The following is a 27340-nucleotide window of genomic DNA, read 5'->3' on the forward strand; positions in this document are numbered from 1 at the left end:
GGAAAAGGCTGGGTTCCAACACTCGCGAGACTTCCCGGTCTCTGGCGGGAGGGAACGAGACTGACAGGGCGAGTGAGGAGAGAAGGCGTGTCGAGGGAGACTTCGCACATGCGCACTAAGGCCCGCCTGCTCGACCTTCAGCAAGGTAGCCACCACCATCTTTGCTGGGACGAGGGTCGCCGGCCTGTCTGCTGTGGCCCTGCAGTCGCAGTGGTATGGAAACTTGCGGGAGGGTTGCCAGGCACGGGAGAGCTCAGTCAGATGGCAGGGGGAGACGGCTTGGGGGTGCTGCGGGACGGACCCGAGCCTCAGGGCCGAGCTAGGCCCCGAGTCCTGCCCAGGCCGTGTTGGCCGGGGCTGCGGGGAGCGGCTTGGAAGCGGAAGGGCGCGTGCGAGGGCGGGAACCGTGATCCGAGGGATGGAGGTCACGCCGCGTCCCCCGGGGCCGAATCCGCTCTGGGACGGTCGTCGGAGTTAGCGACGGGGCGGTCTCCTGCTCACAAATCCTCCTGGAGCTTGCGCCGCATACCGGGCACCGAGTGTTGGGAAGGCCTTTAGCGGGGTCCGCAGGCAACTAAGGAAAGCCTGGGGTAGAATCAGGTTGTGCTTCATGCCCTTGATGGCCTGCGAGGCCCTCCGGGGCTGGTCGGGGTGACCCTGCAGCCCTGATCGGCCCCGTGTGCACGCTGGTCCGGCACCCACTGTGGCAGACGCTTTCCTGGGCAGTGGGGAAAGGAAGGCGAACGCCGTAGACCTTCGGGGGCTGGTGGTCGCCTGGTGGCGGACGAGACTTGAAAGATGGGTCTCTTGATGGAGAAGGACTAGGCTATTAGCACTGACTCCAAATTCTTGGGTGGAAGCAGGAGCCTGCAAGGTCATGAAATAGCGTCAAGGTCTGTCCTGAGAAGGAGGAAACAACAGGTGGACTTTTAAGTGACATTTGTTAACTGCTGTTCAGGTGTAAAGTGCTATCACGTTTGTGGACTTTTAACCTTAGTTCGCTGAGGCCAAAAAAAAAAAAAGTATTAGAAGCCCTAAGAATGGCATTAAAAGTCCTTGGGTGGCGGCACAGTTGAACAGGATGGGATATTTTAAAGTTAGATAGGCTGGAATAGTTTCTTACACGAGGCAAAGAGGATTTTAAAAAATATTTTTATTGTTACTGTAGAGGTGGTGTACAGAGGGGTTACAGTTACATAGGTCAGGTAAAGAGTGCATTTCTTTTGGACAGTGTTACTCCTTCCCTCACTCTCCCAGTTTTTCCCTCTCGTCCCCACCCTCAAGTTCTAGAGTTCATTTTCAACATAGTGTTTAGTTGAGTAGCACTGCTGCATTTGTTCACCCTCTGTCCCTCCATTTCTGTGCCCCCAGCTAAGGGTTTTTTTTTTTTTTTTTTTTGCAAATAGGTTGTATCCTAGCAATTAATTCGATTTTACAGAGTGGAGGATTTCTAAGGAGCTACAGCAATGAAGTCGGGTTCTGTATGCAACTTCATAAGGAGGAACTATAAAAGCATCGACTGAAACAATTCTTACATTAAGCAAAGAATCTGTAGCAATGTATGAGTTTCAAGATAAAGGGGAAATTAAATATGGAAACATTATGGAGGGTTAGCCTTAGAAGTCAGATTGTTTTCCTAATACTGAGAAGGAAGATTCATGAGAATTAATCCAACAGTAGTTGAATTCTCAGGTGTGGACCTTTTCCCATAAGCCAATCAGCAGACATTTGAACAGTGCCTATCCTGCACCAGTTGGCAAGCTTGTAAGTGTTAAAATGTACTGATGAACAAATAGGGTTGGAGAGTTTCCTGGCATGCAGTGATGCTCAGAAATGTCAGCCCTTTTCTTTCCTTCTTGTGCATTAATGTTATCTGCAGGATATTTTTTGGAAACAAGTCAAATCCAAATTGGTTTTGAGAACCTTAAAACTATTTTTTAAAAACAGAGTTTCAGAGACGTAATCATCAAATTCTAGAAATAGAATTTAATAAAAACACATACAAATTATTGGGGTTGTGAGGTGGCTCACCCCTGGAATCTTAACTATCCAAGCTGAGATCTGAAAATAGTTATTTGAAGCCAGTCCCAGGAATGGAAGTCTCTGAGACTCTTATCTCCAATTAACCACCAAAAGGCTGGAAGTGGAGCTGTGGCTCAAGTGGTAGCAAAAGAGCTCATGGACCACTCTCAGACCTTGAATTCAAGCTCCAGAACTGGCACAAAACAACTTGTAAAATAATTTTGAACACCTTTTAGTAAAGGATTGGTTTAAATAAATGTTGGTAGTCAGACAGCTACTGTTAGGAACCTAAATTTGAAATTTCAGTTATCAAATAAAGGTGAGAGTCCTTAGTCTGGAGTGTTGGTTTTTAAATCAGCAGATTATAAATACTGATCTTCAAGCATCAGTGTTCCACTGTGGAATGTATGTTCTCTCTTTCTGCTCTTGGTGTCTTCATTGCTCTTGGTGTCTAATGGTTTTCTCTTCCCACTACAGTTATCCTTTTTATTCAGATATTAAAATCTTACTGGTTTATACTTCACAGAATTGATTTGAAAGGGAAGAGAAATAACTTTGCCCTCACAAAACTATTAAGATGCATTTCCTTGGATCTGTTTTGGTTCTTGGGAGTTTGAAAAAGAAAATATCATTTGTTACTGCTATGTTTCTGTTTTCAAGGAGAAATTTGAGAAAAGGAGTTCCTGGTTTTGCTGTCTTCAAATTTGGGGAACATAAATTCCTTTTTCTTTAGTGTTCAGTATTTTCTAAAATGAAATTGCTTTGTAAGGAGCTATCAGTGGGCATAAATCGTACTCTGTGTACTGAAGAGAAGAGGGCTGGCATTTCAGGAGAGAAGAGGCAGGTCGTCCTCTGAAGCTGAGAATACACATTTGCTGACAGATGTAAACCTCAAGGCAGCAGCAGAGTGTACATAGGCCAAATTGTAGACTCTGGAGCCTGTGTGTGTTGGGCACTGGGGTCCTGATGCTACAGTTCTGCCTGGATGTGTTCTTGGGTGCATTTCTTCTGTGTCTGAGCTGTTGGTTCCTCATCTCTTTTTTTTGGGGGGGGGGATCCGGTCATGGGGCCTGAACTCTGGGCCTGGGCGCTGTCCCTCAGCTCTTCAGCTCAAGGCTAGCACTCTACCACTTGAGCCATAGTGCTACTTCCGGCTTTTTTCTTTTTGCTTATGTGGTGCTGGGGAATTGAACCCAGGACCTGAGGCATGCAAGGCAAACGCTCTACCACTGAGCTACCTTCCCAGCCCCCGGTTCCTCATCTCTTAAATAGAGGTAATAGACACATTTTGGATTAGCAAGGGTATTACCTTGGTATTCTCAAAGAACTTAGCACAGTGGCAGAAATGATGCTCTTGACTCAATTAGTATTTGAAAAAACAAGTGTATAAACAGTTTCTACCTGAAATATGCAGTTATTCTACGTGGCAAAGGAAGAAGGATTATGGGTAGGTTTTGGAGAAAAAGAGTGAGGCGTAGTCACTTTTCAGTGTAGAGGTAGATGATGGACTTGAACACAAGCATTCATTTTCAGAATTAGACATGTTAGACTTTTCCTTGGAAACTAGCTGCTGGTGCCTTTTCCTTAGTTTTTATATTACACAGCATTATATATTCTTTAACTATAAGTCTCTTAAACTGCAATTTCTTTGAACACCTCCACTGACATTTGTTCATCTAACAGTATCCTATGATCATGGCAGATATGGTAATTTACATTCCATTGGATTCTCTATCCATTGTATTTGACACATGTCAAGTTTCTCATATAATCTGAGGGTTTCTTGCGGTGAGAGGACATGATACAGTGATGCAGAACTTTTATCTTCTCAATGCAGAATCTTATTAGTACAAAATTCAGTATCAGATTATGTCCTAAAGAGAGGACAGACCATTTATGCCTAGCCATTCAATGGCCAGATTGTCCTTGGAAAATAAAATTTCGACTTCACAATCATCTTTAGAGCTAAGTGAAGGTCGTGCATAAGAGGGCTTCAAAACACATGACAACACATACCCCCTCTAGCATAAAGAATCAGAAGACACTTCCTCTTCTAGCTCTCACTTGAAATGCTTATGGAAACCAAAACATTTGTTCATCCATATTTGTTCCATATGCTAGTCTGTAATGTAATACTTGTGTCAAAGTATATGCATAAAACCATAATAGCTAAACATCAATTGTTAAAGCCTATCAATTTGGCATTTGGGGTGAAAAAGTCATTATACTGAAAAAAAAAAAGAAGCCAGTGAATAACTGATGTAACTGGTGATACTTTTCTGATGCCATTCTGAGAAAAGCTTGTTAGCACTGCAATCGTTATATCTAATAGTTTGTGCTCTGAAATAGCCATTTGTTGATATTTCCCTGCTTTTATTTTTATCCACTCTTAAATCAATCCTAATATTTTACAAATATGTTTCCTCTAAATTATTTCTTTATAACTACTAGAATTATGTAAGTCAGGAGACTTTTTAAAAATAATTTGATTATGACCTATTTTAAAACTTAATTATTACTAATATGCACAATCATAAAAATGATATTGTAAAATACACGTCATTTCTTGACTTGCATTTAAAAAATTATAATGAAGATTTCAGTACAGAGGGTTGTTTTGTGAACTCAGGGCCTTGCGTATTCTAGGCAGCCACTCTTCCATTGAGCTCCCTCTCAGCCCTCTTGCTTTTTTCTGTCTCGTTTTTGAGATAGGGTCTCCTTAATTTTGTTGGACAGGCCTCAAATTGGAGAACCTCTTGTTTCTATCTCTTAGTAGCTGGGATTACAGGTACTTGTCACCATGTCCAGCTTAATAACATTGTAAAGTACAGAAAAAATTAACATTAAAAATTCACAGTTCATTAAGGTTCACTCTTTTTGGTGTATAGTTCAATGAGTTTGGACAAATGTATCCACTATTACAGGGCAGTTTACTCAAAAAATTCTTCCTCCCCTCTCAAAACCCTGACAACCACTGATTTCTTTGCTATTGTTATAGACTTGTCATTTGTGGCATGTAATATAGTAGAATTATGTAATATGTAGCCTTTTTCAGACTGTCTTCTTTCAAGTAGCATATAATTTAAAGTTCTTCCTTATCTTGTTAGAGCTGATTGTTCATTTATTCTTTTCTCTTATTTTTATTATCTCTGCTGTACTGTTACTTTCCTCTGCTAGCTTACAGCATATTTTTTTCAGTTCTTGAAGCCTTAGAATCAGATCAATGTAGTACTTTTTCTTTTTTCCTTTACTTTTTCCTTTTTTTCTTTTTTGAACTTAAGACTTTATGCTTCCCCTCTGTACAGTATTTTTACAATTAAAAAATATACACAAAAAAAGACTTTATGCTTTCAAGACATTCTACGATGCTCCCCGCATATGGGAAGGTTATTTGTGTAAATATTATGCCATTTAATAAAAAGGACTTGAATGTCCTTTGGTATACACAAGGAACCTTAGACAAACCCTTTGAATACTGAGGGTTAACTTTTATGTAAATTATCCGTATATCCGACATCCTTGTAGGATATAATTGCATTTTGACTCTAGAAAGGTTCTGGGTTTTCTATATAGACAATCATATCATTAGTGAACAAAAGAACCTTTTTCTTTTTCTGTTTTTGTTCTTTTCTCCCCATCTGTTTACTTCCTCTTCCTGACTTAGTGCTTTGGTTTTGACTTCCAGTATGATGTTGAACAAGAATGCTGTCTGTTTCTCAGTCTTAGGGAGAAAACTGTCATAGGTTTCTTAAGTTTATTCACAGGCTTTAGATGAATGGGTGTTAGATTTTTGTTAGATACTTTTGTGTCCTTTTGTTGTACAGTTTCTCTTCTTAACTTGTGGTTGTGATTCTGTTTGATTTTGAACATTAAATGAGCTTGCATACCTGAGCAAGTCCTACCTGGTAATGGTGTATATTGCTTTTTTATATGTTGCTGGATTTGATTTGTTCATACATTACTGAGTATTTCTGCACCTATGTTCATTTAAGACCTTAGTCTCTAGTTTTCATTTCCTGGTGTCAGCATTAGGTTACTGCTTGTTTCACAGAAGTAGAAAGTGTTCCTTCTGCTTCTAGTTCTATCTGACATGATTGGGATTATGTTTGGGCTTTGTTAGTTTTTAACAACAACTATGGTGACTGGTGGTTTTCAAATCTGTATTTCAAAACCTCTTGAAATATAAAATCCATCATTTCTCATTGGACATTCCACCTAGCCTTCTTGCTATCTCTCACTCAGACTCCTTATCCCCAAGGAGTTCATCCCACCCAGTCTCTCTGTAACCATTATGACAGCACCATCCAGTCAAATCATTAACTTAGAAGCAAAGCTTCTTACTGTTGCCTTTTCCTGTAAGCATCTGTGTGCGTTGGTTTGCCCACATCTTGTCTCTTGTCTGCATGCTACAGGTGCCCATATCTCCATGCTATGAATGTTATCAGTATTCCAAGCTCATTTGACAGTAATCACTTACTCTCTCATCTGAAAATGAAAATGTCTTGTGGGCTTACAAACCTTCATCTCTTTCTTCCTACCTGCTAAATACTATAGTATTTACACACATTTTCTTTGAAATATTTAAAAGTAATAAATTCTTTACATGATATTTAATTATGCCCCATGTCTGTAATTCCCCTCTATTCATGGATGCATGCATGTTTGCTTTCTTGCTTTCCCTCCCTCCCTCCCTCCTTCCCTTCCTTCCTTCCTTTCTCCCCCTCTCTCCCTTGCTTCCTTTTTTCTTTCTTGTGTAATGTTGAGGATTGAACCCAGGGCCTCGCATAGGCTCTGTCTGTCTTTCATGCTCTCTGAGCATGACATTATCTTTCAAAACTACTGTTTGTATCTTGCAAAAATTCTGTTAAGAGAATACCTTCCCTTGGTTAGCACATTCTTTTTTTTTTTTTTTTTTTTGCCAGTTGTGGAGCTTGAACTCAGGGCCTGGGCACTGTCCTTGAGCCTCTTTGTGCTCAAGGCTAGCACTCTACCACTTGAGCCACAGCACCACTTCCAGCTTTTTCTGTTTATGCGGTACTGAGGAATCGAACCCAGGGCTTCATGCCTGCTAGGCAAGCACTCTACCACTAAGCTACATTCCCAGCCCAGCATATCCCTTTAAAAAAATACTTTCTTATTGTAAAGATACTGTACAGAGGGGTTAGAGTTACATGAATAAGATAATGAATACATTTCCTATCGAGCATTGTTATCCCTTCCTTTGTTTTTCCTCTGCTATCCCTTTGCAGGGCCCTGGAATCAAATACGGTGACAACAAGGATTATACCATGGGGGTAGAACATACAAAAGAAACAAAAAAAATCACATAGTACATTAAAAACAACAGTGACAAAGAAAAAAAAAAAAACCTCTTGTGTTCCTGTCTTGGGGTCCATTTCACTTAGCATCATCTTACATGATCATATGTACATAGCTTTTAATCTTTTCTGCTTGTCTGGTAAGATTTTCCTAGACATATACTAGTTATTGCAAATAAGGGAAACCATGGGACCTATGTTGCTTTGGGTCTGGTTTACTTAATATAATTTTTTCCAAGTCTTTCCATTTCCTAACACATGGGATGGTGTCATTCTTTCTGATGGAAGCATAGAATTCCATTGTGTATGTACACACACACACACACACACACACACACACACACACACACACACACACACACACACACACACACACACACACACACACACACACACACACACACACACACACACACACACACACACACACACACACACACACACACACACACACACACACACACACACACACACACACCCTATTTTCTCGATCCATTCATCTACTGAGGGGCATCTGGGTTGGTTCCATATCTTAGCTATGGTGAATAATGCTGTGATAGACATAGTTGGGTTAGCATATGCTTTATGCACAAATTACTGGGTCTTCAGTTCTCCCATGTACTTTTCCTGACACATCAGTATTTTGGATGGATTCAAAAGATTAAAGATAATATCTCGTGACATGCTATTTTTCCCACTGGGGCAAGCATTCATTGATCTCATTCATCTTTCACCAACATTTCAGTCACTGATTTTGACTTTGTGTAGTAACATTTCGACTTTCAAGACTTAACAAATATATGATTCAATTTATATAAATGTTTTCAGGAATCTTACCTTTGAGTTGTTTCTTGTGTGTTTACATACAATATCCTATTAACCAGTGCATGAACACAGAAGTAGCTTAAAGATTTATTAAATTGACTCTAATTTTTTTTTCAAAAATGTGCTTCCATCTGTGTGGCCCTATTAGTGTATGGCTGCTGCTAAGTACTATTGTTTGCCTGAACTCAAGGCCTTGCTTCCTCACAGAAGGCAGTTTACCACCTCAGCCCTATTTTTTTGCTTATTGAATAGAGATGGAATCTCTGAGACTTTTCCACCTTTATCTGGCTTTGAACTAATCCTCCAGGTCTCAACCTACTGAGTAGCTGGGATTACTGGTATGAGTTACTGGCACCTAGTTTCTGAATATTATTTTTAAAAGTTACTAGGCACTAATGCAGTCAAAGTTGTTTTTAGATGAGTGTGTCCTTGCATGGGGTTTTGGGGTTGTGTTTGTTTGTTTGTTTGCTGGTCCTGGGGCTTAAACTCTGGGCCTGGATAACGGTCCCAGGGCTCCTTTTCCTCAAGGCTAACACTCTACCATTTGAGCCACAGTGCTGCTTCTGGCTTTTTCTGTGCTTAATTGGAGATAAGTCTTATGGACTTCCTTGTGTGAGCTGGCTTTGAACCAGGATCCTCAGATTTCAGCCTTTCAGCTAGGATTAGAAATGTGAGCCACCAGTGCCCAGCTTTGTTTTTTGTTTTTTATTTGTTTTTTTCTTTTTTGGGTGCTAGATTGAACAGAAGGTGTTGTACTTGCTAGGTAAGCACTTTGCCACTGAACTACACCCCATACCTTGGCCTTGAGTTTCTTTTTTTCTTTTTGCCAGTCCTGGGACTTGAATTCAGGGCCTGAGCTTCTTTAGTGAGTGCTCTACCACTTGAGCCACAGCACCACTTCCAACTTTTTCTGTATATGTGGTTCTGAGGAATGGAATCCAGGACTTCATGCATACAAGACAAGCACTCTACCACTAACTCACATTCCTAGCCACAAGAGAGAACTGTAACTTTTTTTTGGTCAGTCGTGGGCCTGAACTTTGTCCCTGCGCACTGTCCCTGAGCTCTTCAGCTCAAGGTTAGCGCTTTACCACTTGAACTACAGCATCACTTCTGGCTTTTTCTGCTTATGTGGTGCTGAGAAATCGAACCAAGGGCCTCATGCATGCAAGGCAAGCACTCTACTGCTGAGCCACCTTCCCAGCTCCATTGAGTTTCAAGTATAGTTAGACAGTCCTGGATATAATGTAAGCCTAGGGATGCAGTTGGGGAAAGACCACTTAACAGTTGCTATCACCAATGCCAGTGCAAGGTTTATGCTCAGAGTTAGGTCAGGTAAAATGGGGCCTTTGGTATTTGCTTGGAGAATTTAAATATAGAACTATTTCTATTCATATATATTTGATAGGTTATTTTTATGAACTATTAAGTAAACATTAGCTCTGAATATGTTTCTTTTATAATGGAGCTGTTTCAAAAGAACTGAAATATTTTTACAATCTTTATTCTCAGGATCCAAGTTTGAAAGATGGTGACGTTGAAAGATAGTAAGTATTTTGTTTGTCTAAATATGTTCATTGTGAAGAATTAAGTTTGTATGACACTTTCTTCATCGTCTATTGGTCAAATAGATAAGATGAATCTATGTTCTATGAATCTATCTATTCTTTGAAAAGGTAACTCTGAGGTAACACGTGAAACAGGTTTTTTAATTCTATGCTGTGTCCAGTAATAATACAATTAGAAAAAATGATTATGTGTATATATAATGTTATGGAATATACAGGTGAAGCCATTTTTATTTATTTATTTATTGCCAATCCTGGGGCTTGAACTCAGGGCCTGAGCATTGTCCCTGAGCTGCTTTTTTGCTCAAGGCTAGCATTCCACCATTGAGCTACCGCTTCCAGCTTTTTCTGTTTATGCGGTACTGAGGAGTCGAACCCAGGGCTTCATGCATGCTACCACTAAGCCACATTCCCAGCCCAGGTGAAGCCATTTTTAATGTCAGGAGTTTTTTTGTTGTTGTAGTTTTTGTTTTTTGGGGGCCAATCCTGGGGCTTGAACTCAGCAGTGTCCTGAGCTTCTTTTGCTTAAGACTAGCACTCTACCATTTGAGCTACAGTGCCATTTCCAGCCTTTTCTGTGTATGTGGTACTGAGGAATTGAACTCAGGGCTTAATGCATGCTAGGCAAGCACTCTATCACTAAGCCACATTCCCAGTCCAATATCAGTTAATTTTAAATGTATACTGTATGGTCTCTCATATTGCTGTTTATCCTGTCTAAATAACTATAGTCTTATCTATTTACTGGTACTAGTATTGACATTAAGAGTGGCTTAGCCATTCTGTTCATTTGTACTATAAATGCTGCTTGCTCTATGTTGTTGCACTTTAGAAGAAAATTTCAGACTTCACAAATGAAATTATATTGTAATTCCTTGGTCTTAATGCAGCACTTCCATTTTTTCAGTAACCAGGCGACTGAAGTCGATCAAAAACATCCAGAAAATTACCAAATCTATGAAAATGGTAGCAGCAGCAAAATATTCCCGTGCAGAGAGGGAGCTGAAGCCGGCTCGAGTATATGGAATAGGATCTTTGGGTAAGAGAAGAGTCATTCACACATTACTTAATGTAAGAATTACTGATGACTTTTATCTACTGCTTTACCCAGTGGCAGGCCCATTCTGAGTACTGGCTGTGTGACATCCTCCATGTGCATGCACTTTACATGCATGCATAGCAGCTCGGGGGGGGGGCGGGTAGGAATCTTGGGATTCCTACACCTCCAAAGCAAGTGATTTGCCCAAGGTCACATGTCAATGGATACCAGCCTCTGTGTGTGAAACACTGCTTTGTTATCAAATTCTGTATATTAACTACTGCATATGTTAACATTAAACATTGATTCCCCCCCTAGGAATATTAAATATACCGCAAAATATTAATATTAAATGTCCTATGAAAAACCTTGGAAACATAATGCATTAGACACAAATGCTAGCTTTTATCCTGCTACCTCCTCTGTGTTGTTATAGGACTCTGGAGGTGGCAGGTAGTAGAGTGGTACTCTGAGGTGGAGAATTGATTAAATGGTGGTGGAGAGGATGTGTGACAGTATTTTAAGAAAATGAATGATGTAGGATCAAGAAAAGCAACTGAAAACTTTTAACTTTTTTAGAAATAAGGAGTTGCTATGTAGCCTAGACTGTTCACAAACTAAGATCTCCTGAGAGCTGGAAATACAAGCATGTGCCACTATGCGGGACATGTGAAGATCCTTATTTATTTATTTAATCCTTTTCTGTGCAAATATTGGGGCTTAAACTCAGGGCTTCAGGTTCTCATTTGGCCTTTTCACGCAAGGTTTGCGCTTTGCACTGGAACCACACTTCCATGGACCAAACCTTCTACTTTACAATACTTGACATTTTTCAAAGCTTCAAACACAGTTTTACCTTACCATCTTATAGAACACTCATTCTTCATTAGTCTTTGGGTGCAAAGAAGTGATGCAATGGTTTTAAAAGGAATTTTAGTTTTTGTTCTTAGATGGATTCATACCTGATTATTAATTTGTCTCAGAAGCAAAGTTGAAAATGCTGGGAAGTTCCTATCTTAACTTGTTATAATATTTTCTGAATTCTTGCATTATGCCATCTCATGGCTGAATTGAGGCCACCTCATAGAATTTTAGATTCATTATTATGAAAAATGTATACAGGGCTGGGAATGTGGCTTAATGGTAGAGTGCTTGCCTAGCATGCATGAAGCCCTGGATTCCATTCCTCACTACCACATAAACAGAAAAGACCAGAAGTGGCACTGTGGCTCAAGTGGTAGTGCTTGAGCAAAAGAAGCTCAGGATCAGTGCCCAAGTCCTGAGTTCAAGCCCTGGGACTACCAAAAAAAAAAATGTACACAAAGTTTATAGTAAAGAAAATCCTAGTGCGCCCTATGAGGAAAGGCCTAAGTTAAATAGCTACAAGGCCACTTGGCTCCTGTCTTCCACAGGGTTGTTCTAATTAGAACTAAGTCCCTTCCATCTGTTTGTCTAATCATGTAAGTACTGTCCTTGCTTCTGCTCTTGCCCCTGCAGTCTTCTCTCTACCCCACAGGCACAATAAATAAGTTATAAATTATTACTGCTGTTCGCTGCTTAAAACCAATTTGCAACAACATGTTAAGTGATCTTGATTTTCAAGCCTTTACATAATCCTATTCCTGGTACCCCTTCCTTCATCTACATGCTACTGTTTCATTGCTCTATCTGTATGTGTGTGTATTTGTGCCAATACTGAACTAGGACTCAGGGACTGGTACTCTCACTTGGCTTTTCCTGTTAAAGTATGGCATTCTACCACTTTAGCTGCATCTGATTTAGATTTAGATAAGTCTCACAAGGTTTTCAGGTAATATCAACCACAGTCCTCAGATCTCAGCCTCCTGAGTAGCCACTGGTCCTTCACATTTTCTGTTGTTTTGGTAGTTCTGGGGATGCAACCCAAAACCTTGTGCTTGTTACAAGGCATATGTTCTACTACTTGAGGCTGACCTCCAACCCCTTTGTGCATTGGCTATTTTGAGGGTAGGGCTTTGCTTTATTCCCAGGTTGGCTTAGTTTGTGTGCTTTCACCTATGTTTCTGGGGTGGCCTGCACGTATCACTGTGCCTAGCCATTGTTTCCGTAGTAATGGGATTAACAGATGTGTGCCACACACCCAGCCATGATTCAGATGATTTTTTGTGTGTGTGCAAGTTTTTGTTGCCCAGGCAGACTTTGAACCTTGATTCCCTGATAGCTACTTCCCAAGAGGCTAGCTGAGCCCAGAGCCCAATGTGGTAAATTGACATGATTTCTCCCCATTCTCACTGCCTTACACCTCGTTAAATCAGCGTATTCTTATTTAATTTCCTCTTAGCTTTTGCTGAGATCATCAGACCCACAAAGTTGGTCAGATAGTCCCAAAAATAAATTGGCATTCATTATGTAAGTATCAACAAGTTTTTAAAAACTTGATAGGCAGATGATGAGAAGCTCAGTAAGTCTTTGTTTCTGATGTTTTAGTTTTATGCTGGAAGACTGCATTCTGTAGGAGCTTGCTGTCTAGGTGAGTTAGGTACTTCTAAAATTCTAACTTTTTTTTTATTTTTTTGGGTCCGGTCATGGGGCCTGAACTCTGGCCTGGGCACTGTCCCTCAGCTCTTCAGCTCAAGGGTAGCGCTCTACCACTTGAGCCACAGCGCCACTTCCAGCTTTTTACTTTTTGCTTATGTGGTGCTGAGGAATCGAACCCAGGGCCTCATGCATGCAAGGCAAGCGCTCTACCACTGAGCCACCTTCCCAGCCCCAAATTCTAACTTTTTTTATTCTTTAGTTTTAGAAACTTCTTAGAGTCAGTACATATGAAAATTGGCCATTTATGACCCTTAGGAATCTTCCCTAGATAGAGATTTAAATCTTTATGGTTTTCAGTCGGGTTATTGAGTATATACACAGACATTCCTGAATGTACTAGTCAAAGTGCCACCTAAACATAAATGAATATATTGACTACAGCACTTTTTTTTTTTTTTCTTGGTCATGGGGCTTGAACTCTGTCTGGGTGCTGTTCCTCAGCTCTTCAGCTCAAGGCGAGTGCTTTACCTCTTGAGCCACAGCGCCTCTTCTAGTTTTCTCTATTTATGTGGTGCTGAGGAATCAAACCGAGAGTCTCATGCATGCTAGGCAAGCACTCTACTGCTGAGCCACCTTTGGGCTTCTTTTGTAAATTTGGTTGAGATCATTGCACCTTGAATGCAAATTGCATTTGAAAAATCATATTTTTTTTTCAGCTCTGTATGAAAAAGCTGATATTAAGGTAACTGAAGATAAGAAGAAACACTTGCTTATTGGTGTGTCCTCAGACCGAGGACTCTGTGGTGCTATTCACTCATCAGTTGCTAAACTGATAAAAAATGAGGTGGCTACACTCACGGCAGCTGGAAAAGAGGTCATGCTGGTTGGAGTTGGTGATAAACTCAGGGGCATTCTCCATAGGTAAATATATGGCTTTCGTGCAACTGTACAAGATGTTTTTGATTTACTCAGAGAAGCTTTTTTATTTTGTTTTTTTCCTCTGGATATATTGGGTGGGGGGAGTATGTATCTGTACATATATATTTTACTTGTTTTTAGATTCTCCTTCATCCACACCACTGTGAAATACATTGGTAATATCCAAAGCCATTGGCATTAATGCAAACAAGAAATCAGAGACTCTATCATCAGAGACTGGAAATGTTAGAAAGGAACAATCGTTAGTTCAGATTTAAAGTAGCCAAAGGCAAAGAGAGTGTAAAATAAGGAAGGCCTAACGTTTAGTCCTTAGTTCTTTGTACTGAAAGAAAGGAATGATAAGGTATGATAAGGTCCAAAACTGGACCCTTGGTGATAACATAAGCATTCCACTGAACTGTTTAATGTGATTTCTAGTACTCATTCTGACAAGTTTCTGGTGACATTCAAAGATGTGGGAAGAAAGCCCCCTACTTTTGGAGATGCATCAGTCATTGCTCTTGAATTATTAAATTCTGGATATGAGTTTGATGAAGGCTCTATCATCTTCAATCGATTCAGGCAAGAAACATTCAGAATTCTTAATTCTTGTATTTTCCTGTTTTAAAATAAATGCTTAATTTTAAAATTATTGCAAGATTTACATTTGATTTTTATCACTTCTAGGTCTGTTATTTCCTATAAGACAGAAGAAAAACCCATCTTTTCTCTTGATACTATTGCAAGTGCTGGTAAGTAGTTGCCTGACAAGTATTCTGAGGGTGTAGGTGAAACATCAATTCACTAAGGAAAACAGTCAGAATTTACCAGCTGACACAAATGATACGAGCTGAAATTACAGGTATGAAATACCATGCCTAAAAGATTTTTTTTTAAATTATAGAGAGAAGTTATGATCAATACTATTTGAAATTTGATGAAATACAATAGTGCTTCACGTGTGTGTGTCCTGGTCCTAGGGCTTGAACTTGGCCTAAGTGCTGCCTCTGGGCTTTTTGTGTTCAAGGCTAGCATCTACCACTTATCTACAGCTTTTTGGTGTTAATTGGTTTTAAGGGTCTCACAAACTTTCCTACCCTGGCTGACTTCAAACCGCAATACTCAGATCACAGCCTCTTGAATTACAGGTGTAAGCCACCAGTGCCTGGCTGCTTGACCACTTCTAATGATTTAAAATTGGCATTGACGCAAACAAGAAAAACGCTAAATTTCTGTAACATTAAAACAGAAGTTCTTATCAGTTTCTGTTTTTCTTTTTTGTTGTTGTTGGTGGTAGTGGTTGTGGGGCTTGAACTCTGGGCCTGAGCACTGTCCCTGAACTCTTCAGCTCAAAACAAGTGCTCTACCACTTGAGCCATAGTGCCACTTGCAGTTTTCTATTGGTTAATTGGAGATAAGAGTCTCATGGACTTTCCTGCTGGGGCTGGCATTGAACCGTGATCCTCAGATCTCAGCCTCCTAAGTAGCTAGGATTACAGGCGTGAGCCACCAGGCACTAACTTTTCTTGAGAATAACATTTCATTAAGTTCTTGATGTTTTTGTGACACTGTTAATCAGAAGATATCATACTCATTGAGTTTAGTAGTTCTTTTAAATGTCACTTTCCTAAAACTAGACTGTCCAGTGTTTTGTTTACACATATTTTGCTAAAAATGTTATCATCTGTGATATAGAAAAAAACCATGTAGAAAATATTATAACAGCTTCATTCAGCTTACTGTAAAGTTATATGCTTGGTAATTTAAAAGGATTTTTAATGCAGTCAGTCTTCTGTACTTATTCTAGATAACTTCAAAAAAAAATTCATTGCTTGTTTTAACAGAGAGCATGAGTGTCTATGATGATATTGATTCAGATGTGCTGCAAAATTACCAAGAGTACAGCCTGGCCAACATCATCTACTACTCCCTGAAGGAGTCCACTACCAGTGAGCAGAGTGCCAGGATGACAGCCATGGATAATGCCAGCAAGAATGCTTCTGAAATGATAGATAAACTAACTCTCACATTCAACCGCACCCGCCAAGCTGTCATCACTAAGGAGCTGATTGAAATTATCTCTGGGGCTGCTGCTCTGTAAGTAATTCTACGTTGTTGCCCCTAGAAGGTTTTACTCTTCTCTCCTGACAGCTCGTTTAACATTTGGATGCTTAAAAGTTTTCTGCCTTTGTGTTGTATTAAGGTGAAAATGATTCATTACTGAATTGTGTGTCCTAACTCTTTGGATGTAAAGATTTGGTAAAGATGGGATTGCTTTGATTTCTTCTGATTGTTTTAGTGGAAACTGGCTCAGGCTGGCTTTCTTGTTTAGAGATCTGTATCTGGTGAGCTCTCATTTTCCTAAAGTGGTAGGAACAAGAATATGAATTCATTATCATTTGGAAATTATCTTCGGTATTTAGTGCATTATAATCCAAACTTTCTGAGATAGAAGACTAGTTTTGGGTTTGTGAACTATTGAATGATGGTAGAGTCCCAGTTTCTATTCAATTTTCTGTATTGTTGCCATTTGGTAGCATGCTTCTCTCCTTTAGAAAATGTCTTGACTATTGAGAAATTGAGTATGTAGGTGCAGTGTTAAGGGTATGATCCTTGAACTTAGGGCCTTGCTAGGCCATTGCCACTTGGATTATACCTAGCTTCTTTGTTGAGATAGGCTGTGAGGTTTTTTTTTTTGTCCTAGTTGTTATTGTTACTGAAAGCATGCACCACCATGCCTGACCCCTCTGGGGTATTTAATACTGTAAGAAAAATACACTAGAGTGTATTTTGCAAGATGAAATGTGTGCTGAGTTGTCTTGGATTTATCCAGTCATACCTCCCACCAGTTGGTTATTAACTTGTAAAACTTTTACCTTCTATGTATCTCTTTAATTTTTTCATCTTTAAGCCCATTTTATACAGATCCTTGTCATTTACCTTTTGAATTTAAAAAGTTCGTATTTGTTTTTTGAGGTAGGTCTTGCTCCTGCGCTTAAGCAGTCCTACTACCTCAGTCTACTACCTCAGTCTTCTAGTTGCTATGACTACAGGCACACCTGACAAAAGATACACATCTCATTTTTGAGTATCAAGCCCTTGCATGGACATGTTTTTATCACTTCTAATCAGATTGGACTCTACAGCTTTTTATCTTGTTGAGTTGGTTTTAAAGGAATGTTTGTTTGTAAAATCTTTATGTGTTATTCTCAAGGTAGCATGTAAAGACATGGACTATGATTAACTCATATGGATTGCTTCTTGACCTGCTTGTTTTGTGTTTGTCTTTTTCTTCTAATACAATAACCAGGGATTAATGAAAACCAACTTCCATCCTCAGACAAGAGGTAAAGTTTACATTCCCCATACACTTTCAGAAAAGAAACTAGCCATAAGGAGGTAACAAAGACATTTGAGATTGGCAATCAGGTTTATTGTAGGATCCAATTTGTAGAAGCATATGGATGGTGGTAGTTGACTTTTTCTTTTCACATTAAATATGCTGCAGAAAAGGATAGATCAGTAACATTATTGTGAACTATTAACTTTGGGTGAGTGAGGACTGATGATTCTCAAGCTTTATGTTGTAGGCACCCCTTAATATCTGATTTGAGGGAGGATATTTACATTTTCATTAGCCTCAGTGTTTATGTTGCTGTGATGCCATGCATCATGTGTCCTCTGGAAAATCTTGTGTACTGTACAGATAAAGAGAACCAAACAGACATAACCAAATTATAAATTTCACAAATAGTCCCATAGACCAAAATTTGAGAACCACTGGGACATCGATATGTAAATTCAGTTTTTTCCACCCCAAGTAGATGAGTTATTTTCTTGACATAATTATGTTCTACTGTTTGATTTTTACTTGTACTTTGTTTTTCAGGTAAAGAAGGAAAATTCAGCAAGCTGATTTTGTTTTTAGCTTATTGCTGTCTTTGTCAGAAGAAACCTGCTTCATTGTTTGAATTACTAAAGACAGCAAGATGTTTGTAAATTATATTACAATAAATGACTTACAATAAGAAAAATCATGGTCTCTTCTTAAAATAAATAGATGTAGTTTTCAAAATGAGGTAATGTTAAGATATTTTAAAATATTAACATGTTAACTATCAAAAGTTTCTAGTGGAAGCCAATTTATGAAGCTCTTCTGGTTTTATGGTTCTGTACAAGCCATAAAGGCCACAATTTCTTCAGGGCTAGGGAAAGAAGAGCTGTTGGACCCACTTTAGCCTTGGCTGCCATTCTTTTGCAAGTTTAAAGAGCTGTCAACAAAATGTAGTTAAGAATGATAACCATTTATCAGGTATTCCTGGCATCAGGAATTCCAGGCATACCCTTATATTTTATATATAAACAGATAAGCATACACTTTAAAACCATTGAGTATATATCATTTCAGTATATTTAGATTTGGATGCTTGACCTAATTCTATACTGTGTTGCCCATGCTAAACTCTTAGGTCTTTTTTCCTATTTATATAAAATAGAGCATATACATTTATTATGAAAGTATTCCAGAATATAAAAAGTAAAACCCATTCTCATTTAAGTTGATGTGATGTATATTCTGAACTGAGAAAAATACCTGAATAAGTGCTTATGTTTAGAAAGGATTCTTCAAGTATTTTCTTATTTTCCTATAACTGTAGTGATTGTGTGTGTGTGTGGGCGGGGGGGGGGGGGTAACGACTTTGAACCTGGGACCTGATGCTTGTTATACAGATGCTCTACCTTTTCAGCCATATCCCTTTACCTCCTTTTTGGCATTTTTCACACAGTATGTGGTAGTTTCGGTCTACCTCTTCAGTCATACTTCTTTGCTCCCCCTACCCCCTTTTTGGTGTTAGTCATTTTCCAAATAGGGTGTTAGCCAGCCATGCACCACAGTCCTAATCTCTACTGGATTTTAGCCATCAGCCACCTCACTCAGCTCCAAAAACTATACTCCTTTTTAAAGTTATTTTTATTATTGTTTTTTAAAAAAATATTTTTATTAAGTGGTTGTACAAAGAGTTGCAATTCCATATGTCAGATGAGTGCAATACACCTTGATCAATGCCACCCTTTCCATCATTCTTCCCCCATTTCCCCCCTCCCATCCCTACCCTGTTATGTAATTCAGTTATTACATACTGTACATTGAATATAATGACTGTATTTGCTCAACCTCCTTTCATGTTTTATTTCATTACCTTTCCCCAAAAAGCATGTTTCTACTTCCTGGTACTTGTTTTTTTTTTTTTTTTTAAAGCAGTTTATTAGTCGTTTGGAGGAGTTACTCCTTTGACTCCTCCCTTAAGTATGTCATCCTTTAGTCAGCTTGTGTGTAAATGCATAAAATGTGTTACCATGCATGTTTGTATTGTAGATCTAGCATACATATATAAGAGAAAGTGTGCTGTTTGTCTCTTTGAGGCTTCAGCTCCTCATAAGTCAGGTTATGAGTACAATGCGTCTTGATCAATGTCACCCCTTCCATTGTTCTCGGCATTTTTCCCTCTCCCGTCCCCATTCTTTTTGAGCTGGGGATCAAACCCAGGTTCTCACAAGCTCTCACCACACACTGTATTAAGCACTGCCAGTTTCCTCCAAAGACTTAGGTCTCTTATTCTCAAAATTCACAATGATGATGGATATTGTGTTGAACATTAGGGCTTTTAGCTGTGGAAATTCAGACAAAAAGACCCACAATCCTGAGACATTGGTTATTTCAAGTGGCTTCATTGTGCTACATATTACATGTGATTATTTCTACTTTCTACAGTCATCTCTTGTCCTGAAACTCAGTTTTTCTATTTGGATTTTTTCCAAAGGGAGAAAAAAATCCTGTTAAAGGATTTCCTCCAGTTTTTCTCATTCTTTTATTACATTCCTTTTCTATTGAGTATTCTTTTTCAATAATTGCCCAAGATCCTGATTTTACATAGTAATAATTTCATCTGCTGTTTCCCTGCCATGATCTAGGTTTTGGATTCCAAAGTGTTGGCATACATTTGTGAAGCGCCAGATAGTAAACATTTCAGGCCTTCTGGCCTATATAGGGTCTCTGTTGAATGTTCTTTTCCTTTTTTGTTTTGCTTTAAAATGTAAAGGGGGGTGGGGGGAATTCAGTGACCAGGTCCAGGTTTTCCTCAACCCTTAGTCTCAAATTTTCCCCAGATGCCTGAAAATCTTTGGTTTTCTGCCAGTGAGTTTGGGTAATTTACTAGGTCAACTTATATGTCAGTATCTATAGGTTCTTCCAGGCTCCTTCTGGAAAGTGATGGCTTAAAAGCTAGCATCTAGAAAGAAACCAGTAGACAAAGTGGCTTCGCTTGCAGCTGGTAGTAAGAGCCCATCGTCAGGCCCACACAGGCACCATCAGTACTCAAAGATCCTGGTGGCCTGAATCCAGTTGTTCATTCTCTCTAAAGTACAAACCTGCTGTCTGCCAGGGCTGGGAAGAGGCTGTCCCCCAACACTGCCACATGAGGAAAAGGATACAGCTTTCGAATTACTTTCCTGTTGTTCCCTCTGGCTTTTTGTCCAGTTTATCATTTGCAGGGGGGGGGGGGGGGGAATCCCTTCTAGAAGTTTTACAAGGAATCTGAAGAATGAAATTGGGTATCAGTTCATTGGATTTGCATATTCTTTAATGGAAATCCAGGGGAAAGTTTCTTACAAGGAAGTGTTCAAATAAATGCTGCCAAACTGCTCTTGAAAAGATAAACCAGGGCTGAGGGTATGGCTTGGGGGTAGAATGCCTGCTTACCATGAAGAAGCCTACATTCAATTCCTAGCATTACACACACAGACACAAAATGAAAACCAGGTCATAAACTTTAAATGTTACTCTGCTTTCTAGAAACATCTAAAAACTACCTAAATTGCTAGTTCTGTCAACTTGAGTATTGTATGACCAAGTTTCTATTATTACAAGGCCTGTTTTCTATAATTTGCTCTGTACAAACCTTTTGTGTTTAGGATGGAACATTAGTAACCTTTCAAAACTATTACTGTTGTTAACCTGCCATGTTAAGCTTGAATACTCTGCAGGCACTGAGCTGCTGGGACCGACTGAATGAAAAATGATGCTCTTACCAGAGCTAGTCTATGAATGCCCACCTGTAAACCCTGCCAGCACTGGTGTCTAGCCCAGAACCTAGCTTTGTGTATCTGCTAGCACCAGGGTTCAACCCACAACCCAGCTTTGCTGTGTTCTTGGTGCTCTTCATCACTCAGCAAGATGGAATGATCAGGATTAGGGCTCTTAGTAAGAGCTGTGTCCTATTAAGTTGTCCATAGATAAGAGTTAAACTCCACAGTCCAAAACATCTGCTTTCACACTGCAGTAGTTCTTGCTTCCTGGAATCCATTTTTCCTTCTTTCTACTTGAAAATAACAGCTTTACAGATACAGGTCCATTGCCACAGAAGTCACCCTTTAATTCCATGTTTTAGTATATTCACAATTTAGTTATGTTCAGAGTTATGCACTATACTCATTCTTCACACTTTCAAGGTGAGCTTTTCCTAGAAAGCATATTTACCACACACTACCTACTAGGTACTATGGACACCAGTGTTTTTTATCATACTGATCAGTGAATGAGATGAACATAGTTCTTGGTTCCTCCCCCCAAGTCTGGCCAAGAACAGAGAGCAATGAATTTTGTTTTGGGCACCCATCAAATATTAAATTTGCGATGTAGATGGGAAATCCAAGCAGACATTAGTCATCAGATACAGTGACCTATGTTAGTATATTTGGGAAGAATGTAAAATCAGATGAGTCACCTTTATATAGCTAATGATTAAAAACTGGCATGAGTCCTGTGAAATGAGAACAAACACTTAGAAAGGAAACAAAGGCATTACAGGATAAAGCAAGCCTTTGATATTACTGAAGTCTGAGTTCTTCCTTTGTGGGAGGAGGCAGACAGAAATGTGATATGGAAGGATGAAAGAACATGGGGTTTTAGTTTGAATTAGGAGCTGCATGTACTTAGTACTTGAAGATACATATGTTCTCCCATCTTTACCACTTCAAAGTCCCTGGAGCAGTGATGCACATTAGTAATAATGGTCACTGTTGCATATAATTATGCTTTGTCATGCAGCCCACTTTCCATGCCTGATCAATGTGAGAGGCCAGATTGGTCCCCTTGCACTCACGTGTATGTAATGTGTTGGCAAAATCCCTCCAGAGTGCAAACTGATGTCTCCCTGCCCAAATCCTGCTTCCTTCTATTCTTCCCTGCCCTTCTTTCCCTCTCTTCACTTTCTTCTCTCCCCATCCCAGCTTCCTTCCTTCCCATGTCCTCCCCTCCAATCCCTTCCTTTCCTTTTCCCTCTTTCTTTTCTTTAATCCTGCTCCCTGCTCTTCTCTCCCACTCCTAGGTGCTAATGTATTAAAGGCTCCATTAAGTACATATATCCCAGAAAGTAGACGATTCAGAGGTTTACAAATATTTAAGGGTCTACAAAGGTTCACTGGCCTACTGTATCAGTAAAGCTTTTAGGATCTAGTTGCCTGTCATGTCTTCTACAAGCAACAGATCTAAGTAAATGATTGCCCCTTGTGCCTTCTACTATGAAGAAACATGCCTGCTACGTTTTTTTGGCTTCTGAAAGCAAAGCCTGTCACCCTTAGGGCTTCTTTCTGGACTATATACTGAAGGCATGAAAGGTGAAAGGTTGCCAATTTTGAGATGAGGCCTGAAGCAGGAAGGGGTCTGCAGCTGGTGCAGTATCAGGTATTAATGCTGCCTTTTTCTTTTTCACAAGGCCTGGGTAACCTGGTGGACTCTGGCAGTAGAGGCATCTGCAATGTGATGTTCATTGTAAGTTCTAAATGGTAAATTGCAATGGCACCCCATGTTCTGGAGTAAGATCATGATGTGTGGGGGAAAATTCTAGATCTTTGGTATAAACAGCTCCTGGCATGGTAAATTACATGGAATGTCTCATCATAGGAAACCAAGTAAGTATAAGAACCGCCTAGCACAAGTTTGGACAAAAGGCTAAAAATAGCAACAGTTGACTTTAAAAGAAAGTGTACATTCAGAATCTACCATAAACAGGGTCCCAGGACACAGCAAGCTACAGGGGAAAGGAGGCCAGCTTGCAGTGCCTTCATTAATGTTGTACCAGTGTTTCTCATTCCACCTTATGCTCATGGTTGCATGGCAATTCCTTATGACCAGCTTGTAACAGGAAGGACAAAAAGCCAAGCTTATTTCACGGATGAGCAGCTTGGGAGGCAAATGAAAGTCAAAAATAGATGGATTCTGTGCTCCAGCTAATTTCATATGGATGTGAAAGAGGACAGCAATGGGACTTCTTTCTTGGGCAACATCTAGGCTGCTTGCTTGCCACAAGATCAATGCTGATGTCTCTGATGAAGTGAGAGCTGTGTTCCTTTCCAAATATGTGAGGCTGGAATGGCAGGTAACACCTCAGTATGTGACTGTATTTGGAGATGGGGCCTTTAAAAAGTAAAATTAAATTGAGTCATAAGGGTGGGGCCTGGTCCCATGGACTAGAAGAGACACAAGGAATGTGTACACAAAGAAGAAAGGCCACTTGAGGATACTTGGTGAGAAGACAGCAGTCTGCCAAGGAGAGTGCTCTGGGAAAATCAAATCTACCTGGACTGTAGTCTATACAAGGATAAGAAAACTCAAAGAAGCCGGGCGCTGGTGGCTCACGCCTGTAATCCTAGCTACTCAGGAGGCTGAGATCTGAGGATCGCGGTTCAAAGCCAGCCCGGGCAGGAGAGACCGTGAGACTCCTATCTCCAATAAACCACCAGAAAACCGGAAGTGGTGCTGTAGCTCAAGTGGTAGAGCGCTCGCCTTGAGCTGAAGAGCTGAGGGACAGCGCCCAGGCCCAGAGTTCAAGCCCCACGACCGACAAAAAAAAAAAAAAAAAAAAAAAAAAAAGAAAACTCAAAGAAAGCCGGGCGCTGGTGGCTCACACCTGTAATCCTAGCTACTCAGGAGGCTGAGATCTGAGAATCGTGGTTCAAAGCCAGCCGGGGCAGGAGAGACCGTGAGACTCCTATCTCCAATAAACCACTAGAAAACTGGAAGTGGCGCTGTAGCTCAAGTGGTAGAGCGCTTGCTTTGAGCTGAAGAGCTGAGGGACAACGCCCAGGCCCAGAGTTCAAGTCCCACGACCAACAACAACAACAAAAAAAAGAAAACTCAAAGACTATCCAAGAAGACAAAGTAGACTGCATTAAGTTCCTCTGATCCTAGAAAGGGCAGTCATTTATTTTGGTAAGAAGCAGACCAGTACTGTCACATATTATATTTCATCAGCCCTTGGGACTTATTATTCTAACAAAGAAGGTATATAGGAGTACATATGAGGCATGAAATCCACTGGTAATAGGACATACTATACCACTCAAGCTGTCAGCCTGGCAGAAAAATGCAATAACCTTTTGTAGGCACCATTAAAGAACCAGTGCACAGGCACTACCTTGTAAGCATGCAGTATAATCCACTGGAGTGCTGTGTATTCTTTAAGTCAGTGGCTTGTCTATGGTGCTGGGTTCCTGACAGTCATTTTAGGGTACAGGCCAGAATTTCTCCTCTGACCATCATTCCCAGTGACTTATTTGGGGAACTCTCCCTGTCCCTGATACTATAGGCTCTCCAGGTTTATAGGGACAATGTTTTCTCCATGGCATCCTGATAAAATATTAGCTATGGATACAATGTTAGTCAAGAGTCAGCCTCAAACTGAGAAGCCATCATGTAGGCAGGAGCAATTAATCCTAATCATTCGGAGAAAGTCTAGCTTCTCTGACAAAGTTGTGGACCAGCAGCAACATTTGGCATGGAAGGGGTTTGTTTGAGAGCCTTTTGGCATTCTTATTTAATGTTGATGGTACATTGACAAACTCAGCAATCACTGTTTGGAAGACATGGAAACTAGGGCTCAGAAGTACTGTGCATGAAGTTCTGGGTCATGTCACTAAGGATGCTCCAAGACCAGAAGTGAGAGCAATCTAGAATAGATGGTAGAGGAAAAAAGTATGTATATAATAAATACAACATATATGGTAAATATGGCAAAAATGTTAACAATTGCCTGTTTCAACTTTTCAGTAGGTTTGAAATTTTTCCACTCTTCACAGGCAAATGAAGTTTCAATATTATCAAACAGCAATAAACGTGGTCAAATATGGTGAGGACTGAAAAGTGTGCCTCTGATTTAGCATCAGAAATGTCCCTAATAAGACAGGTGCTAGTGGCTCATAACTAAAATCCTAGCTACTCAGGAAGCTGAGATCTAAGGATCAGAGTTCAAAGACAGTGCTAGTAGACAAATTCCTGAGACTCTTATCTCCAATTAATCAGCAAAAAGCCAGAAGTGGAGTTGTGGCTCAAGTGGTAGAGCCCAGCCATGAGCAAAAAAGCAAGAGTGTAAGTACAAGGCCCTGAATTTAAGCCCCAGTTCCAGCAAACACACACACACAAACACACACACACACACACACACACACACACCTTGATAATTTTGGGAACAGAAGCATCAATAGAGTAACTATAGGCATGTTCCCACCTACTACCTTGTTTCTTCTCTGCAGATTATTTGGCTGACCTACCATGTTTTCAGGTCTACTGAGTTTTCATAAGTTTGTAAAAACTGATTCTTATGCTCAATGTTCTGGAGTATTTCTTGTAGAAAGGATATAGAGCTACTCAGAAGCACAAATATTGGTGAAACCGCATACACTCATGTACTAAATCATTGTTAGTAGGGACAGAAAGGCACATTTAAGAACAAAGTAAATCAGCAATCACAACTTGGCTCGAGCCAAACTAAATTCAGATTAGTCATCTAACCTATGAAATTACTTATGCTTGTAAATTAAAGCTTGTAAAAGCAGGGTGTCTGTGGCTCATGCCTATAATCCTATCTACTCAGGAGGCTGAGGTCTGAGGATCATGGTTCAGTCAGCCTGGGCAGGAAAGTCCATGAGACTATTACTTCTAATTAAACAGAAAACCAGAAGAGGCCCTGTGGCTCAAAGTGGTAGAGTGCTAGCATTAAGCAGAAAAAGCTCAGGGACAGCACCCAGGCCCTGGAGTTCAAGCCCCACTACCAACAAAATAAATAAAAGTTTGTAAATTCCATGCCACCCCTAGCCTGGTGTAAGCTTGGGCACCCTCCCTCCCCCCAGTTACAGGGGAGGCTGAGGGCAGGGAATCACTTGAGCCCACGAATCAGAAGCCAGCTGGACAATATAGCATGACTGACTCAAAAAACCAAAACAAAATTTTTTTCCCAATATTTAAAAATGTTCTTTATCAGACCATCCCAATTTCAGGCATCTTCAAAAAAGACCTGGCAATACTCTGCTAGAGCTAGAAGGGTCTGCTGCAGGCAACCAGGCCTTCCTGAAACTTTAGGTGAACAGGATACAGTCCATGTCATGTATTTTGATTAGTATTTAGCTCTAGGAAATCAAGTTCCTCACATCCTGGTTAGGTCACAGTGGCTGGCAATGTTTGTGGAACAATGACGTTTTGCCTTTTACCGGAAAAGGACTGTGAGATGAGGGCAGTTTATAGCATGCACTTTGACCTTTCATATATATATATATATATATATATATATATATATATATATATATATATATATATATATATGTATATATAATACAATACTCTAAACATTCACACACAGTGACACCAAAGGGAGGATACTTTGGGGGGGGGTTACACAAATGTGCAATGCCTCAGTGCTTCTGATCATATAAAATATTGATTGAAATGAATTGTTTAAAAAAGAAAATATTGGGGAGGGGGGCTGGAGGAAAAAACAGAGACAATGAGGGAAGAGGTGACACTGTTCAAAAGGAAATGTACTCAATATCTGACTTATGTAACTGTAACCCCTCTGTACATCACCTTTACAATAAAATCGTTTTGTTTTTCATTTTATGTTACTGTAAAGATGCTGTGCAGAGGAGAATTGTTTTTAAAAGAAGGAAATATTGATCTTGGCTGTTGCTTTGGGGGTGGGGGTCATTACCACAGAGACGCCCCCCCCCCGTTCCAGCTGTAATGCGATGACTGTTGAAAGACACGCTAAACCGAGTGGGTTTTTGTTTTGTTTTTGAGACAG

The 27340-nt window shown here is 40.0% G+C and overlaps 1 protein-coding gene across 3 annotated transcripts; it reads left to right on the forward strand.

The window, feature by feature from the left end:
- Positions 1–89: 89 nt before the first annotated feature.
- LOC138811987 (ATP synthase subunit gamma, mitochondrial) lies at positions 90–18241 on the forward strand. Of its 3 annotated transcripts, none has more exons than XM_069999935.1 (9): positions 90–145; positions 9678–9712; positions 10641–10772; positions 14006–14210; positions 14646–14789; positions 14895–14959; positions 16052–16304; positions 17518–17554; positions 18097–18241. In XM_069999935.1, the coding sequence occupies exons 2-8, from the start codon at positions 9694–9696 to the stop codon at positions 17522–17524; spliced, it is 825 nt and encodes a 274-aa protein (XP_069856036.1). In that variant the 5' UTR covers positions 90–145; positions 9678–9693; the 3' UTR covers positions 17525–17554; positions 18097–18241. The 3 variants fall into 3 exon arrangements, with proteins under 3 accessions (XP_069856036.1, XP_069856035.1, XP_069856037.1); XM_069999934.1 differs by having other exon boundaries at positions 107–213; XM_069999936.1 differs by lacking the exon at positions 17518–17554 and having other exon boundaries at positions 107–213.
- Positions 18242–27340: the final 9099 nt, after the last annotated feature.

This window comes from Dipodomys merriami, unplaced genomic scaffold (assembly GCF_024711535.1).
Source record: "Dipodomys merriami isolate MVZ:Mamm:240054 unplaced genomic scaffold, mDipMer1.0.p SCAF_554, whole genome shotgun sequence".
Taxonomy (NCBI): domain Eukaryota; kingdom Metazoa; phylum Chordata; class Mammalia; order Rodentia; family Heteromyidae; genus Dipodomys; species Dipodomys merriami.

What these genes read in the sequence shown, in the direction of transcription:
- LOC138811987 (XM_069999935.1), top strand. An exon ending in ATATGGAATAGGATCTTTGG is followed by an intron (nt 10,773 to 14,005) that starts GTAAGAGAAGAG and finishes TTTTTTTTTCAG; the next exon opens with CTCTGTATGAAAAAGCTGAT. An exon ending in CTCAGGGGCATTCTCCATAG is followed by an intron (nt 14,211 to 14,645) that starts GTAAATATATGG and finishes TGTGATTTCTAG; the next exon opens with TACTCATTCTGACAAGTTTC.